This window comes from Ranitomeya variabilis, chromosome 4 (assembly GCF_051348905.1).
Source record: "Ranitomeya variabilis isolate aRanVar5 chromosome 4, aRanVar5.hap1, whole genome shotgun sequence".
Taxonomy (NCBI): domain Eukaryota; kingdom Metazoa; phylum Chordata; class Amphibia; order Anura; family Dendrobatidae; genus Ranitomeya; species Ranitomeya variabilis.
Window position 1 is genome coordinate 355602923 of NC_135235.1, and position 18806 is coordinate 355621728.

Genomic DNA, 18806 nt, shown 5'->3' on the forward strand with positions numbered 1-18806 from the left:
TCCACCGATGTGTTCGCTTGTAACCAGGGTAAACATCGGGTTACTAAGCGCAGGGCTGCGCTTAGTAACCCGATGTTTACCCTGGTTACCATCGTAAAAGTAAAAAAAAAAAAAACAGTACATACTCACATTCCGGTGTCCGTCAGGTCCCTTGCAGTCTGCTTCCCGCTCTGACTGACTCCCGGCCGGAAAGTAAGCAGAGCACAGCGGTGACGTCACCGCTGTGATCTGCTTTCACTTTACAGCGGCACTCAGTCAGAGCGGGAAGCAGACTGCGAGGGACCCTGACGGACACCGGAATGTGAGTATGTAGTGTTTTTTTTTTTTACTTTTACGATGGTAACCAGGGTAAACATCGGGTTACTAAGCGCGGCCCTGCGCTTAGTAACCCGATGTTTACCCTGGTTACCCGGGGCCCTCGGCATCGTTGGTCGCTGGAGAGCGGTCTGTGTGACAGCTCCCCAGCGACCACACAACGACTTTCCAACGATCACGGCCAGGTCGTATCGCTGGTCGTGATCGTTGGAAAGTTGCAGAGTGTGACAGTACCCTAAGGTTCTTAATAAGACTAATACAATATAGAGACTCCTTTTTAAATCCAGCCGATTGGCTTAGCGGCCTAGAGGGAGGATTATTTTTGACTTGACTTGACAGACTTGTATGCAAATTTTGTTGCTTTGCTTATTGTTTTATGTAGCTGTAAAAGCGCTAATATATGTATTACCTAAGGCTGAACCTTCTGTAGTGTATCATAAGCCCCGTATGGCCACTGCTGACGGGGGAGGTGAGTGTCCACACTGAGGGTGGATGGGCGAAGAAGGTAGAAAGCCCCCTTGTGGGTACTAGACCCATGAGACAGTAGCTCATTTGTGGACATCAGCTAACCCCGTAGCAAAGGTTATACCATTTACAAAAGGGGGAAATTGTTATAGAAGGGTTAATAGTTTGCCTTTAAGTGCCCCTTGCCTTTAAGTGTTAGAATTACTAGAATCTGTTGACGCAGTAGTCTGATGGTCTCCTCTTCAAGGAGACTATACTTCTTATCATGTATGCTTTCAATAGTCAGCCACAACATGGTCTGAGTTATGGTAAATAAAGTATGACCCTGGGTGATGGTGGGGGCTACATGAGTTACATTGAAATGTATTTGGTGTAAATGGTATACAGCATTGCCTTGGTTTTAGTATATCAGATAAAAGTGACTTGCTCACAGGAATATGTGTGAGGTGTCCTTTGTCTCCAAGCGCGCTTGTAAAATGACGGGCGTAATTCCACAATTAGGCCTCACTGGTGATCTGGCGTGCTGACATTTGGGTCAGAATGAAAACAGCTACGACACTACCTACTTCCTTTAATTCTCCAAATGCTTTCTTTTTGTCACTTATTGGGCCCCTTACAGCTCTATTTAGCCATATTGGTTTCCTCCTATTTCTAGTATGTTTATTCCCATATGGTATATACTGTGCACAGGTCCTATCCAGGATGCTAATAAACGTCTCCCATTTTCTTTGTGTATTTTTGTGTCTCAGGATATCGTCCCAGTTAATTGCACCAAAATCATCTCTCATCCGTTGGAAATTTGCCCTCCTGAAGTTTAGTGTCCTTGTAACCCCCCTACTACACATCTTATTAAAGGATACACGAAAACTTATTATTTGATGATCACTATTCCCCAAGTGACCCCCAACCCTTATATTTGATATGCGGTCTGGTCTGTTTGTTAATATTAGGTCTAGCAGTGCCCCCCTTCTTGTTGGGTCCTGAACCAGTTGTGAAAGGTAATTGTCTCTCATAGTTGTCAAAAACCGATTACCTTTGCTGGAACTCTGCAGGTTTCTGTTCCCCAATCTATTTCAGGGTAGTTGAAGTCCCCCATAATAATGACTTCTCCTTGAGTCGCAGCTTCATCTATTTGCTTTATGAGGATATTCTCCATTGCTTCCATTATTTTTGGAGATTTATAACAAACCCCTATCAGTAATTTATTATTTTTTCCTCCTCCCCTTATCTCCACCCACAGGGACTCTACATTTTCATTAAATTCACCTATATTATCACGCCGGATGGGTTTTAAGGATGATTTTACATACAGACACACCCCTCCCCCTCACTTATCTGTACGGTCATTTCTGAAAAGGCTATAGCCCTGCAAGTTAACAGCCCAGTCATGGCTCTCATCCAGCCATGTTTCAGATGTCCCCACAATGTCATAATTATGCTCCAACAACATTAATTCTAATTCGTCCATTTTGTTGGTGAGGCTTCTGGCATTAGTATACATGCACTTGATGTTCCTATCTGTACCTCTATTCTTTCTTAAATTATCAACTGTTCTAAGCCCACCCCCCATGCCACCGCCAACTTCATTATTTGTGCCCAGGTCTCTATCTGCCCTATCTTCCCCTCCTGTAAATTGAATACCCTCCCCCCCAATCCCTAGTTTAAACACTCCTCCAACCTTCTAGCCATTTTCTCCCCCAGCACAGCTGCACCTTCCCCATTGAGGTGCAGCCCATCCCTAGCATAGAGCCTGTAGCCCACTGAGAAGTCGGTCCAGTTCTGCAGGAACCCAAACCCCTCCTTCCTACACCAATTCTTGAGCCACTTATTAACCTCCCTAATCTCCCGTTGGCTCTCTGGCGTGGCACAGGCAGTATTTCGGAAAAAAACACGTTGGAGGTCCTTGCTTTCAGCTTGCAGCCTAATTCCCTGAAATCATCTTTAAGGACCTTCCACCTACCTCTAACTTTGTCATTTGTGCCAATGTGCACCATGACCGCTGGGTCCTCACCAGCCCCTCCCAGTAATCTGTCCACCTGATCAGCGATATGTTGGACTCGAGCGCCACGTAGGCAGCACACCGTCTGACGATCCCTGTCTTTGTAACAGATTGCCCTATCTGTTCCCCTAATAATTGAGTCCCCCACTACCAGCACCTGTCTGGCCTGTACTGCTCTCCTATTTCCCTCCTTACTTTAGCAGTCACTCCTCCGGCTTTCCGAGGACATGCCTGGCTGCAGCAGTGCTACCCCTCTACTGGCACCCCCCTCATCTGCCAACTTAGCAAACTTATTGGGGTGTGCCAGATCAGGACTAGCCTCCCTGGCACTCTTCCCTCTACCCCGCTTTCTGAATGTCACCCAGCTATCTACTTCACTGTCCTGCAGCTCCATCCTACCATCCCCTCTCATCTATCCCATTGAGCGTCTGCTCAGTGAGCAGAAGACTCATCTCCATATTGTCTATGGATCTCAGTGTTGCCAACTGCACATTTAGATCCAGAATCTGGGCTTCCAAATGTTCAACATGCTCACATCTCGCACAGCAGTATGCACCCTCGACCGGCTGATCAAGGACTGCATACATGTGGCAAGATGTGCACTGGATGGCATTAACAATAGTGGAGCACATTTCCTAATGGGGATTGCACCACACAGAAATGTTAAATAAAAATAAATACAAAGTATTAATAAAATACAGACAGCAATTCCTCCCTTGGAAACTCCCTGATTCCAAAGTCACTGAATCACAAGTCACACTTATCGCCGTTCACATTTATACTCAGGTAACACTCAGCTCGCTCCCACTCGCTAAGCTGAAGATTTAAAGATTTTTTTTTTCCCCTCAGCAACAATCCACCTTGCTGTTCTCTACCAAAAAGGACTTGAGTCCCAAACAGCTGACCCTGATAACCCCTTAATTATGAGCCCCCACCCTAAGTAAACCCCTTGTGAATATAGCTACTCCCAATTCAGCAACTCACACCAATTCACACAGGTATTTGTTAAAGGCTTTCCAAATACCTCTTCACTGAATCACAAGTCACACTTACCGCCGTTCACACTTATGCTCAGGTCACACTCAGCTCGCTGACACTCGCTAAGCTGAAGATTTAAAGATTTTTTTTTCTCCCCTCAGCAACAATCCACCTTGCTGTTCAATGCTCTACCAAAAAGGGGCTGGAAAGGAGAGGAGATGAGACGCTGGTAAGGAGAGGAGATGAGAGGCTGGTAAGGAGAGGAGATGAGAGGCTGGTAAGGAGAGGAGATGAGAGGCTGGAAAGGAGAGGAGATGAGAGGCTGGTAAGGAGAGGAGATGAGAGGCTGGTAAGGAGAGGAGATGAGAGGCTGGAAAGGAAAGGAGATGAGGCTGGAAAGGAGAGGAGATGAGAGGCTGGAAAGTAGAGGAGATGAGAGGCTGGTAAGGAAAGGAGATGAAAGGCTGGAGAGGATATGAGAGGCTGGTAAGGAGAGGAGATGAGAGGCTGGAAAGAAGAGGAGATGAGAGGCTGGAAAGGAGAGGAGATGAGAGGCTGGAAAGGAGAAGAGATGAGAGGCTGGAATGGAGAGGAGATGAGAGGCTGGAAAGGAGAGGAGATGAGAGGCTGGAAAGGAGAGAAGAGAGGCTGTTGAGGGGAGGCTGCTGAGGAGAGGAGATGAGAGGCTGGTCTCATGCTGTATATGGGGAGGCTGTGTGGGGCTCATGCTGTATATAGGGAGGCTGTATGGGGCTCATGCTGTATATGGGGAGGCTGTGTGGGGCTCATGCAGTATATAGGGAGGCTGTGTTGGGCTCGTGCTGTATATGGGAAGGCTGTGTGGGGCTCATGCTGTATATGGGGAGGCTGTGTGGGGCTCATGCAGTATATAGGGAGGCTGTGTGGGGCTCGTGCTGTATATGGGTAGGCTGTGTGGGGCTCATGCTGTATATAGGAAGGCTGTGTGGGGTTCATGCTGTATATAGAGAGGCTGTGTGGGGCTCATGCTGTATATAGGGAGGCTGTGTGGGGCTCATGCTGTATATATGGAGGCTGTGTGGGGCTCATGCTGTATATAGGGAGGCTGTGTGGGGCTCATGTTGTATATAGGGAGGCTGTGTGGGGCTCATGCTGTATATAGGGAGGCTGTGTGGGGCTCATGCTATATATAGGGAGGCTGTGTGGGGCTCATGCTGTATATAGGGAGGCTGTGTGGGGTTCATGCTGTATATGGGGAGGCTGTGTGGGGCTCATGCTGTATATGGGGAGGCTGTGTGGGGCTCATGCATTATATGGGGAGGCTGTGTAGGGCTCATGCCATGTATATGGGGAGGCTGTGTGGGCTCATGCTGTATATGGGGAGGCTGTGTGGGGCTCATGCTGTATATAAGGGGCTGTGGGGGGTTTAAAGATATATAGGGGGTGTCAGCATACTTAATTCTGCTCAATATTAAGTGATACAATTAATATTAATTAATATTGAGTAGAATTATTTTCATGCTAATGGTTCGGCCTCCACAACAGCCATGGTCTTTCATCTGGCCCCTCGGGAAAATAAATTGCCCACCCTTGATCTAGAGACATAAGGGTACCTAAGGGTATGTGTCCACGTTCAGGATTGCTTCAGGATTTTTTCAGGATTTTATGCAGGTAAAATCCTGACCAAATCTGCACCTGAGGTCACTGGCAGGTCACCTGCGTTGTCCTTGAGTTTTTTCTGCAATGTAAGGACATGCTGCGTTCTTAGGGTATGTGTCCACGGTCAGTAAACGCTGCTTGTTTGACGCTGCGCAGAGCTGCAGCGTCAAACACGCAGCGTCCAGATGTTCCAGCATAGTGGAGGGGATTTTTTGAAATCCCGTGTCCACTATGCGTGGAAACACGCACGCGTCGGCCCTGCGACTCCGGACATGCTGCGCGTCTTTTCAGATCGCAGCATGTCCGTGTTACCTGCGGCGACGCTGCGTCGCTGCAAGTAATATCACAGGGCGCTATGCGAGGGTGCAATGATCCCGGATGTGTACAGTTAACACATCCGGCATCATCGCGTCCCAGAAAGGGGGCGGGGCTTAGCGCCGAGCGGCTTCGCCGCTCCGGTGATACCGCCGGCCATCCTGAACGTGGACACGCACCCTTAAAAGACATACCGCATGTGAGTTTTCTCGGGTGTGCCGCATGCGTCTTTTACTGCATAGTGGAGACAGTATTTCATGAAATCCCCTCCACTATGCTGTAACATCTGGACGCTGCGTTTTTTATGCATGCTGCTCAATGTTGCATCAAAAACGCAGCGTTTCCTGAACGTGGACACATACCCTTAAAGTCAACTTTGCTTCATAAAAAAACACATTTGATGTAGCACTCACAGCACTGCTGTATTGAAACAAATTGCAACAGTGGCTGCCTGCAAGATGGAATCTGAAGCTGAGAGGAACCTGCAGATGTGGCAGTTATAACCACACATAGCTCTGCGGTAAGATCGGGAGAGCAGAGAGCAGCAACTACATGTCTCACACTGGTAATGCCCCTTTCTATTTAAAACAAGCTCTGGAGGCAGATTCACATGCAGATCAGTGCTTAAGCCATAGCCCTGAACAGCTCAGTTACAAATAGGAAAAATGCAGAAGTCTCTGGACCATATCAAGGTATTTTTTTTTAGCTTTCTATGATCTGCGTGTCCATATAGATGGCTTAGATATGTTGCTTCTTCTGCCAAGTACCCCTTTAAAGGGGCCAGGCACCAAATAAAACCTGTCAGTTGTTTCACACTGACCACACTACAGGGAAGCATGTATCAGAGCTTGGCTGCATGATTGCAACCAGCTATGTTTGTCTCTGAAATGCTTAGACATATCATAGAATAATAGAACTCTAGCATTGGAAGTGACCTCCAGGGTCATTTTGTCCAACCCCCTGCTCAATGCAGGATTCACTAAACCATCTCTGACAGATGTCTGTCCAGCCTCTATTTGAAGAGTTCCACTGAAGGAGAACTCACGACCTCTTGTGGCAGCCTGTTCCACTTACTGATCACTGTCAAAAAGTTTTTTCTAATATCTATTTGGTATCTTCTACCTTTCAGTTTCATTCCATTGCATTTCGTGTTTCCATGTGCTAGTGAGAATAATGATGATCCCTCTACACTGTGACATCCCTTCATATATTTGTAGATAGCTATTAAATCTCCTCTTAGGGTATGTGTCCACGTTCAGGCTTGCTTCAGGCTTTGGTCAGGATTTTATGCAAGTAAAATCCTGACCAAAACTGCACCTGAGGTCACTGGCAGGTCACCTTCGGTGTGCCTGCGTGTTTTGCTCATTGTAGCAACATGCTGCGTTTTGAAAAAACGCACCGCGCATGCGTTTTCGCGGCAAAAACACATGCGTTTTTTAACGCATAGTGGAGTCGGGATTTCATGAAATCCCCTCCACTATGCTGTAACATCTGGACGCTGCGTTTTTGACGCTGCAGAAAAACGCAGCGTCAAAAACGCAGCGTTTCCTGAACGTGGACACATACCCTAAGCCTTCTTCTTTGCCTTCTTTTTTTGCAAGCTAAACATTCCCAGATTGTTCTGTCCAGCCACATAATTGATGTCTAGAAAGTTTAGTCATTTTTTTATGTCTCCATTATTACAGACATTGTATTTTTTGTGTGCATTAATCCTTCATATATTTCATATTGTAAGGTAACAGCACCACTTACTGGCCATTTAATGCATAGATTCTAGTTTAATTTGTAATGTCTTGTGGGAAGTTCCTAGGGCATTGTGGGATTGTTCCTGTTGCATCATGGTCTTATTATGACACTGTGAACAGCAGCCATTATTCCTCCATGTGTCTTAGGCTACTTTCACACTAGCGTTAACTGCAATACGTTAAAATGCGTCGTTTTGCAGAAAAAACGCATCCTGCAAAAGTGTTTGCAGGATGCGTTTTTTCCCTATAGACTTGTATTGGCGACACATTGCGACGGATTGTCATACGTCGTGTCCGTCGTACGACGTATGCGTCGAAATTTGGTGACACGTCGTCGGCAAAAAACGTTGATTGTAACGTTTTTTGTCTCCGCCTAAAAAACGTGTTGTGACGCATCCGGCGGCATGCGTCGTTGGCTACAATGGAAGCCTATGAGCGACGGATGTGTCGGGACACGTCGTACGACGCAATGCAGCGCTGCAATACATTTTTTTACACTGAGCATGCTCAGAAGCTGGATTTTGTTGCCAATTGGCCAGACACCCCCAAATCTATATAAACCTGGCCTGGGCCTTCAACCCCACATATGCCAGCAAGACTCCAGGCTGCCAGCAAGACTCCAGGCTGCCAGCAAGACTCCAGCCACCATAGAGCTAGTGTGAGTATTGCAATTTTTGTGTGCATCTGTGTGCCTGTGCATTTGTGTGTGTATGAGGTACTGACTACAGCAAGAGCTTAAAACCTGAAGAGAACCAGAGGCCTGCCATTGTCCTGCAACAGCCAGTGCCATGCTAGAGTCCAGATCCACCCTGATGCCAGCCACTGTGAAGACATCCAGCCGGAGGACTGCCAACCTTTTTTACGTGTATGTGTGTATGTGTGTGCGTATGCGTCTTCTGTTTGGGTCCACCTTTGTGCCTTTGTTGTACATATGTGTATTTGCATAAAGCTTATGTGCTTTTGTGTGTGTGTGTGTGTGTGTGTGTGTGTATTTTTGTACGGCTGTGTGCTTTTGTATGTATGTCTTCATGCGCCTGCACCTTATTATGCCTTCACCAATCTTATGCCTGTTCATGTGGGAGGGTATGTGTCCACGTTCAGAATTGCATCAGGATTTGGTCAGGATTTTCCATCAGTATTTGTAAGCCAAAACCAGGAGTGGGTGATAAATGCAGAAGTGGTGCATGTTTTTCTATTATACTTTCCCTCTAATTGTTACACTCCTGGTTTTGGATTACAAAAACTGATGGAAAATCCTGACCAAATCCTGATGCAATCCTGAATGTGGACACATACCAGGCATGTTTGTGTGCGTCTTGTTGATTGCATGTGCATTTGTCCATGCCTTAATTGGTTAATTGCCTTTTTCTGATGTATTTATTCAGTATAGTGGTGTGTGCAGCATGTGGTTTAAATGTGTTTTTTTTTTTTTCTCAATTAATTTTTTTTTTTTTTTAAATCGGATGTATTTTTGCAAAGTCTAGTGGTCTGCAGCTTGTGGTTTGAATGTGTGAGCGTGCTTTTTTTTTTTTTTTTTTCTATTTAAAAGTGTTGATTTTCTTATTACTGTTGAAACCATTCGCAGTTGATGTACTTGTATTTAAAATAAAGAGCATTTCAGCTCCTAATTGTGATGTTAACAAAAAAAAAGAAAAAAAAAGAAAATAATAAAATGTTTATTAAAATAATGTCCGTAGTATCATTTCAGAAAGGTAAATTTAAAACTGGTGTATGTACCAATGGTTACACATGCAATACAGAGTTGGTTGAGGGGTCTTTTTTTAATAAAGGTTATACTTTAAAGGTTTTTTGGGGGAGGTTATTTTTGAAAATAAAATGTGGTAAAGATATTTTTACATGGTGGGTTCACATTTAAAAATTTTTTTTTGGGACATGGAAATGAATGGTATAACGTTCCCTTTTTTTTTGGTTTTTGTGTTCACCTTTAATGATCTTTTCTCACATCATTTTAGCAGGGTGTTTATCGTTAAACATTACCTAGTTCAAGGGGTGGTCTAACTATAAATCCATTATACTTATTACAGATACACCAGGGACCAGGACCACAGCCGCCGCCTGTGTTCCCCACCAGGACAAGCCCACCAGGACAGCCCACCAGGACCACAGCCACAAATCTTGAAAAGTACGTTTTGAAGACCCCAAATCTGCTACTTCAATGTGTAGAGCAGATTGCAAGTGTCTTTTTAACTTACAGAGACCCCAGGACCACAGCCGCCGCCTGTGTTCCCCACCAGGACCAGCCCACCAGGACAGCCCACCAGGACCACAGCCACAAATCTTGAAAAGTAAGTTTTGAAGACCCCAAATCTGCTACTTCAATGTGTAGAGCAGATTGCAAGTGTCTTTTTAACTTACAGCGACCCCAGGACCACAGCCGCCGCCTGTGTTCCCCACCAGGACCAGCCCACCAGGACAGCCCACCAGGACTACAGCCACAAATCTTGAAAAGTAAGTTTTGAAGACCCCAAATCTGCTACTTCAATGTGTAGAGCAGATTGCAAGTGTCTTTTTAACTTACAGAGACCCCAGGACCACAGCCGCCGCCTGGCTAACGCAACAATGTCCTCTTCTGACAGCCCTCCTCCACAGCAACAGCGTGTATCGGTAAGTTAACACAAAAAATGGTTTTTTTTTTGTTTTTTTTTTGGTTTTTAAAATTACATTTTTTGTTGATCACTACATGCATAAATTATGTTTAAACAGGAAGCTGAATCAGATGAGGAGCTGTCAGAAGGGGACGAGACGGGTGGAGAGATGCAAGTAGAGGAGGAACCAAGTGTAAGTAGTGGTGAAACAGTTGCTTCACACATCACACTGCACAATACACAAAACAGATTTTCATACACAGAAAACATATGCCTACATTACAGAGAATTTGTTTCCTTTATTTCAGCCTCCTGCTGCTCCTGCTGCTGCTGAACAGTCAGCAAACCGTGAAGGTTCTCCCAGCCGCTCCCAGAGTCGGCGGAATCGTCGCCGCGGTCGGCCATCAGTGAGTTTTTTTTTGGGGGGGGATTCTGTTGGTACTTTTGTGTTTCTGTGTACTAATTTTTTTGTTTTTCTTCTTCTTTTTTTGCACAGGCTTCACAGCATGCTCCCGCAGAAGCTAGGTTCTGTAGAAGGACGTAGATCTGGGGATTTATTATGATGGAATATAGGCTGAACTGGATGGACAAATGTCTTTTTTCGGCCTTACTTACTAACTAAGACTTTGATGATGACATTGACATCGACAGTCTCATCGAGGAGGTTCGCGAGCGGGAGCCGCTGTGGAACATGGCTGACCGCAGCCATGCCGATAGCGGTGTAACCCGTCGGCTCTGGGACAAAGTGTGCCATAACATCTTTCCAAGGTGGGAGGACCTTCATCCACAGCAGCAGAGCAAACTATGTAAGTATTCACTTTTCAGTGATGTTTTGAGCTGACTGTAATGTATTGCATTTACCAATTTTTTTTTTCTTTTTATTCTTGTCTTCACAGGTGGAAAGGTTAGGAAGCGGTGGCGGTCACTGAGGGATCGCTTTAAGAGGGAATTTAACGTGGAGATGCAGGCCCCGAGTGGCTCAGCAGGAAGTAAGAGGAGCAGATATAAACACGGCCCTGCCCTCTCCTTCCTGAGGCGAACAATGCTGAGCAGAGTGTAAGTATTCTACAGCCCACTAATAACCATGTTAACCTGTCTAACTTAGTTTGGTTTCAGTCAGGGCTTTTTCATATCAATATATTAATTTTTGTTTGTTTTTTCTTTCACAGCACATTCTCCAGCCACCGGGTGCCTGCATCTTCCTCTGCGCCCTCTGGAGCGATCCCTCCTAAATCCGCCACTGAGGGCCACGTCAGTAGGCCCCACACCTCTGACCCCTCTGCCCCCTCCACTTCATCCGCCCCAAGCAGTGGAGCATTATTGCAGCCTTCCTTGCTCGCATCTGATGCTCAACAGATAGCATTCCCTTTACCCCACCCCTCTGATCCTGCCACCTCTAGACCACCATTAGGTTCATGGCGGCAGCGACAGAGGGGTCAGGAAAGGAGCTATGCTCCTGAGTTCTTACATCTGAATGAAGCCTTCCAAAGCTCTTTCAAAATTTTGGGAGAGCAAGTGACTGCTGGTTTCAACATGGTGCAATCACGCATCAGTGAAACAAGCCATGAAACCAGCAGTTGCTTGGATAGGCTGCATTCAGCTGTAAGTCCAGATCCGGCCAATCTTTTTTTTCAATCCATGCTCAGGAGCATGGAAAAGCTTTCTTTTGAGCAACAGATGCGGGTAATGAATACCTGCCATAATGCTCTACTGAAGGCCCTTCACGAACCCCAATCTACCCCCACACCTCCCCACACATCCACTACAATTCCACCCCATGCACCACCCCAGGCCCCATTTCCACACCATGCCCCGCCCCAGGCCCCATTTCCACACCATGCCCTACCCCAGGCACCATTTCCACACCATACGCCCCAATCCCCACACCAGCCCCAATACCAAACCCAGCCCCAATCCCCACGCCAGCCCCATTACCCAACCCAGTCCCAATACCCAACCCAGTCCCAATACTCAACCCAGTCCCCATACCCATCCTGGCCCCCAAACCAAATTCCTTCGCCAATGTTTTCTTCCTTGCCCAGCTTTTCTTCCCCAGTAAGTATTCCCCCTACCCCAACACCACCCCCTCTGGTCAGCCTCCTGGTTTTACCCCCCCTTCCACTGCACCCCAACCAAGTAGGGTTTCCCCACCTATTGACGTGGTCCAACTTTCCAGCCCCTCCTCCCCTTGTATCTCCACCCCACAGTTTGAAGACTTGTAACATGTAATGTTAAAGTTTGTTAATGTTTAAAAAAAAAATGTGAAAAAAAATAATATATTGCTATTTTTTTGGCAAAAAAATAAAATAAAAAAAGTTAAAATAAAATTAAGTATGATTTAAATTCTACTCTTTGTGTGTGTGGATTCATTAAGGTAATATGGTAACTAATAAAAAAGGTAAAATCAAAATAACCAACAGATGTGTGAAAGGTCTAACATTGGTTTTTTTACCAAGAAAACCCTTTTGGACTTTTTTTTTTTTTTTTTGGGGAGAAACACATTTTTTACATAAACAAAACACATGGAAAACATCTCACACAATCATGTCTTGCCATGGAATCCGCCCGACTGGTGACACAAAATAATCCGCAAACTGGTCCCTCATCCTGGTAACAGAACCTGTGGAGCGAACAGAGCTGCTGCGGTAATCCCACAAGGTTGTCTCCAATTCTTTGTCATCCAAGGAAACAGGCTCCTTTGAAAGGACAAAGTAATGGAGCACCACACATGCCTTAACAACTTCGTCTACAGTTGTGGTTTGCAGTTTGACTGCCATCAGCAGAACTCTCCACTTTGCCATCAATATACCAAAAGAACACTCGACTATTCTTCTTGCTCTAGTAAGGCGGTAATTAAATACCCGTTTGGTACGGGTTAAGTACCACCTACTATATGGTTTCAGTAGGTGCGGCGAGAGTTGAAACGCTTCATCACCTACACAAACATATTGCATGGCTGGTTCACTTGTTCCTGGGAGTGGTCTGGCTGGCGGGAAATCGTATGTCTCTCCATACAGGCAACGACCCATTGGAGAGTTTTTAAAAATTTGGGAATCATTGGACCATCCATACGCTCCTATGTCCACAGCAAGACACTTGCAGTTGGCGTCTGCAATAGCCATGAGTACGATTGAGAAATATTTCTTGTAATTGTAGTACTGCGACCCTTTTCCTGCCAGTTTAGCAATCCTTATGTGTTTCCCATCAACAGCACCAACACAATTTGGGAAATGGCAAATTTGCTGAAACTGTTCTGCACTTCTCAACCAGATGTCCATGGATGGTTGGGGGATATACTCCGGCTGTAAAATGTCCCAAATAGCCCGACATGTCTCCTTCACTATTCCAGAAATAGTGGAAATGCCCAGCCGGAATTGGTAATGGAGCGAAGTCAGAGATTCACCCGTAGCTAGGAAGCTGAAAAAAAAAAAAAAAAAAAGGTTAGGAAAAATTGCACACACCAACAACCTTTTTTTTTTTTTTCCTGGTAAAGTTCAATAAATGGCATGTCAACATTTTTTTAAGGATGGGACACACAATAAAACCTGCATGAAACTGGTGTAAAATAGTGGAATGGCCTCAAACAATACAAAAATTACATGCTGCAGAAAATAGTGCACAGTATGTCAGCGCAGTATTGTCTGCAGCATGTAATATAACATTAAATATGAGCAGTGACATTAAAAAAAGCAGTGGAATGGCCACAAACAATACAAAAATTACATGCTGCAGAAAATAGTGCGCAATATGTCAGTGCAGTATTGTCTGCAGCATGTAATATAACATTCAATATGAGCAATGACATAAAAAAAAAGCAGTGGAATGGCCGCAAACAATACAAAAATTACAAGCTGCAGAAAATAGTGCGCAATATGTCAGCGCAGTATTGTCTGCAGCATGTAATATAACATTAAATATGAGCAATGACATAAAAAAAAGAGGCTTACCGCAGGGTCACCATCAGCCGCTCCGCCGGTGTGATGGCAAGCCTCATCCTTGTGTCCTGCCTTCGGATGACATCCTCTAGTTTTTCAAGCAAATAGTCAAAATGTTCCATCCTCATCTGTACGTAATTGTAGAATTTGTGTGGATTGTGCCGCAACTCCAGGTAGAGAGTGGACTGGACACCCCGGGTCATCCGCAGTTCATTGATCGGATGTATCCAGAGTCGTCTCCGTCTCCGTTCCTGCAGAAGCATCCTTCGTCTTTCTGCTGCCGCCTCCTTCTCCCGCACTATGATATCCAGGCGATTCGTCTCAAATATAACGTCAGTAACCAAACTCGCAATCCTCACAAGAACACCTTCCATCTCTGCCACAAAACTAAAACCCTCAAAGATGGGCTGTAAAAACAGTAACTATATAGTTTTCCATATTTTCCAGTAGCCAATCAAATTTGGGAGCCTCACATTTTAAAAACGGATCCGTCGTAAAAACGGATGCAACGGATGGTAAAAACGGATGCAACGTATGCAACGCATCCAGTATTTCGACGGAACCGTTTAGCGGATTTGCGACGGATCCCTCGAAATGCTGTATGCATTGCATACGTTTTTCACTTTTTTTTACGCATCCGTTTTTTCGGCAAAAAGACGATTTGTGACAGTTTGCAGTTAACGCCAGTGTGAAAGTAGCCTTAGGAGAAACAACACCATTAGTGTTGTTTCTTGCTCCTTAAACAGCCTGCTCTAAGCATAGCTGGTAAGCATTATTTATCTATGTGTTATAATCCTGTGTTTATCAATACATTTGCTGTACTAAGTAGGTAATCATCAGTTTGTATATTAGCTCATGTTACCTGTGTATTGCAGACTATTTGTGTTTCATGCTTTGTGCAGATATATATTCTGAAATGCTCCTGTTATTGCATCCTATAGTTTCACCCTTTCCTGTCACATCTGCAATCAATAAAAGAAGGTTACAATTTTACAGCCTCTTTTCTTAAAGAAGACGGGGTTTAGCTACATGTCTCATTGCACACCTTGCTAACGTGTATGAGGGCAGCATAGTGAAACAACTGCTGAGAACAAGCTCAGAAGATCTGACGATACAGAGCCCGCCATTATCCAAGCATACGGTTATTGCATACGGATATTGCAGCAACCTCCTAACGGTCGGACCACACGGAGCCCGCCATTATCCACGCAGAGCCGACAAAGGGATATCACAGCGGTCGCGTAACTGTTGAATCATGTCTCAAGGACGAGCATCCTCTTTTAAGACGAGATCACGAGTTGGTTCCTCCAAGACATCATCCGTCAGCAATGCCGCCGCTATTGCCCGAGCAAAAGCTGAAGCAGCAAAAGCAAGAAGCACCTTTGCTGAGTAGGGTTGAGCGAAACGGGTCGTTCATTTTCAAAAGTCGCCGACTTTTGGCTAAGTCGGCGTCTCATGAAACCCGATCCGACCCCTGTGCTTGTCGGCCATGTGGTACGCGACTTTCGCGCCAAAGTCGCGTTTCAATGACGCGAAAAGCGCCATTTCTCAGCCAATGAAGGTGAACGCAGAGTGTGGGCAGCGTGATGACATAGGTCCTGGTCCCCACCATCTTAGAGAAGGGCATTGCAGTGATTGGCTTGCTGTCTGCGGCGTCACAGGGGCTATAAAGGGGCGTTCCCGCCGACCACCATCTTACTGCTGCTGATCTGAGCTTAGGGAGAGGTTGCTGCCGCTTCGTCAGAAGCAGGGAGAGCGTTAGGCAGGGTCCACTAACCACCAAACCGCTTGTGCTGTAGCGATTTCCACTGTCCAACACCACCTTCGGTGTGCAGGGACAGTGGAAGCTATTTTTTTTTTTTTTTTTCCTCAGCGCTGTAGCTCATTGGGCTGCCCTAGAAGGCTCCCTGATAGCTGTATTGCTGTGTGTACGCCACTGTGGAAACCAACTGCTTTTTTCAAAGCACATATCCTCTTGTTCCTTCCTTTCTGCACAGCTATCTTTTTTGTTTGTCCACACTTTTTATTTAATTTGTGCATCAGTCCACTCCTATTGCTGCCTGCCATACCTGGCTTAGATTACTGCAGGGAGATAGTAATTGTAGGACAGTCCCTGTTTTTTTTTTTTTGTGGGAGATTAAGATTGGCATTTCTGCTACAGTGCCATCCCTGTGTGTGCCATCTCTCACTGAGTGGGCCATAGAAAGCCTATTTATTTTCTCCGTGATTTGTGTTCTAAATTCTACCTCAACACAAAAACACTACATCAATCAGTGGGAGAAAAATATTGGCCTCAGTCAGGGCTTGTGTGCCACTCCTGTGTGTGCTATCTCTCATTCAGTGGGCCATAGAAAGCCTATTTATTTGTATTTATTTTTTTATTATTATTTGGTTTCTAAAGTCTCCCTGAAAAAAAAAAAAAAATACATAAAAAAACAGTGGGAGAGTAATATTGCCCTTTCAGCTTGTGTGCCAGTCTTGACTCCTGGGTGTGCCACCTCTCTCTCTCATTCAGTGGGCCATAGAAAGCCTTTTTTTTTTTTTTCCTTGATTTGTGTTCTAAAATCTACCTCAACACAAAAACACTACATCAATCAGTGGGAGAAAAATATTGGCCTCAGTCAGGGCTTGTGTGCCACTGCTGTGTGTGCTATCTCTCATTCAGTGGGCCATAGAAAGCCTATTTATTTTTTTTTATTTTTTTCTTATTATTTGGTTTCTAAAGTCTCCCTGAAAAAAAAAAATACATAAAAAAACAGTGGGAGAGTAATATTGCCCTTTCAGCTTGTGTGCCAGTCTTGACTCCTGGGTGTGCCACCTCTCTCTCTCATTCAGTGGGCCATAGAAAGGCTATTAATTTTTTTGTTTTTTTAATATTATTTGGTTTCTAAAGTCTCCCTGAAAAAAAAAAATACATAAAAAAACAGTGGGAGAGTAATATTGCCCTTTCAGCTTGTGTGCCAGTCTTGACTCCTGGGTGTGCCACCTCTCTCTCTAATTGTGGGCCATAGAAAGCCTTTTTTTTTTTTCCTTGATTTGTGTTCTAAAATCTACCTCAACACAAAAACACTACATCAATCAGTGGGAGAAAAATATTGGCCTCAGTCAGGGCTTGTGTGCCACTGCTGTGTGTGCTATCTCTCATTCAGTGGGCCATAGAAAGCCTATTTATTTTTTTTTATTTTTTTCTTATTATTTGGTTTCTAAAGTCTCCCTGAAAAAAAAAAAAAACATAAAAAAACAGTGGGAGAGTAATATTGCCCTTTCAGCTTGTGTGCCAGTCTTGACTCCTGGGTGTGCCACCTCTCTCTCTCATTCAGTGGGCCATAGAAAGGCTATATATTTTTTTTTTTATTAGTATTTGGTTTCTAAATTGTCCCTGAAAAAAACATTTTATCTTATTTGGTTTCTAAAGTCTCCCTGAGAAAAAAAAAATACATAAAAAACAGTGGGAGAGTAATATTGCCCTTTCAGCTTGTGTGCCAGTCTTGACTCCTGGGTGTGCCACCTCTCTCTCTCATTCAGTGGGCCATAGAAAGGCTATATATTTTTTTTTTATTAGTATTTGGTTTCTAAATTGTCCCTGAAAAAAACATTTTATCTTATTTGGTTTCTAAAGTCTCCCTGAGAAAAAAAAAAAAATACATAAAAAAACAGTGGGAGAGTAATATTGCCCTTTCAGCTTGTGTGCCAGTCTTGACTCCTGGGTGTGCCACCTCTCTCTCTCTCATTCAGTGGGCCATAGAAAGGCTATATTTTTTTTTTATTATTAGTATTTGGTTTCTAAATTGTCCCTGAAAAAATCATTTTATCTTATTTGGTTTCTAAAGTCTCCCTGAGAAAAAAAAAAATACATAAAAAACAGTGGGAGAGTAATATTGCCCTTTCAGCTTGTGTGCCAGTCTTGACTCCTGGGTGTGCCACCTCTCTCTCTCATTCAGTGGGCCATAGAAAGGCTATATATTTTTTTTTTTATTAGTATTTGGTTTCTAAATTGTCCCTGAAAAAAACATTTTATCTTATTTGGTTTCTAAAGTCTCCCTGAGAAAAAAAAAAATACATAAAAAAACAGTGGGAGAGTAATATTGCCCTTTCAGCTTGTGTGCCAGTCTTGACTCCTGGGTGTGCCACCTCTCTCTCTCTCATTCAGTGGGCCATAGAAAGGCTATATTTTTTTTTTATTATTAGTATTTGGTTTCTAAATTGTCCCTGAAAAAAAACATTTTATCTTATTTGGTTTCTAAAGTCTCCCTGAGAAAAAAAAAAAAAAATTAGGTGGGAGAATAATATTGACATTAGTGCTTGAGTGACAGTCCTGCGTGTGTGTCATCTCTGTGATTTTGTGCCACAGAAAACAGAGTGTGTAACATTGTGCCTGATTTTCCTTGTGGTCTCACCAACCTGTTAAGGGATATAGAAATCATACTGAAGTTATAGCTCACCGTGTAAGTTGTTTGACAGCAACAAATAAAGTTACTTTGGTTAATTTTTTAAAACAATGAGGAAGTCTGGTGCAAGAGGTCGTGGCCGTGGGCGTTCATTGTCAGCTGGTAATGATGGTAGTGGTAGTGGAGCATCAGGTGGTCGTGGGGATAAAAATATTCCACCTAAGTCTGGAGCTGTGGAGCCAGTTTCGTCGTCTGGCTACACAAGGCCTCGAACGCTCTCTTTTCTGGGAGTAGGAAAAACGCTTTTAAAGCCGGAGCAGCAACAGCAAGTTTTGGCTTACATTGCAGACTCAGCCTCTAGCTCTTTTGCCTCCTCTTCTGAAAGTGGTAAATGTAAAAGCAGCGCGTCGCTTGTGGATGTT

The 18806-nt window shown here is 44.4% G+C and overlaps 2 protein-coding genes across 2 annotated transcripts in view; both read right to left on the reverse strand.

The window, feature by feature from the left end:
• IL11 (interleukin 11) overlaps positions 1-18806 on the reverse strand; it is a 251748-nt gene that overhangs the window by 72710 nt on the left and 160232 nt on the right. The window lies entirely within an intron of this gene.
• Positions 12795-14448, reverse strand: LOC143766998 (uncharacterized). Its single transcript, XM_077255018.1, has 3 exons — positions 14009-14448; positions 13190-13478; positions 12795-12899 (listed from the first exon to the last, which is right to left on the reverse strand). The coding sequence occupies exons 1-3, from the start codon at positions 14368-14370 to the stop codon at positions 12795-12797; spliced, it is 756 nt and encodes a 251-aa protein (XP_077111133.1). The 5' UTR covers positions 14371-14448.

What these genes read in the sequence shown, in the direction of transcription:
- LOC143766998 (XM_077255018.1), bottom strand. Translation starts at nt 14,370, where the DNA reads ATGGAAGGTGTTCTTGTGAGGATTGCGAGTTTGGTTACTGACGTTATA. An exon ending in CGGCTGATGGTGACCCTGCG is followed by an intron (nt 13,479 to 14,008) that starts GTAAGCCTCTTT and finishes TTTTTTTTTCAG; the next exon opens with CTTCCTAGCTACGGGTGAAT. An exon ending in ACAAGAAATATTTCTCAATC is followed by an intron (nt 12,900 to 13,189) that starts GTACTCATGGCT and finishes CCGCCTTACTAG; the next exon opens with AGCAAGAAGAATAGTCGAGT.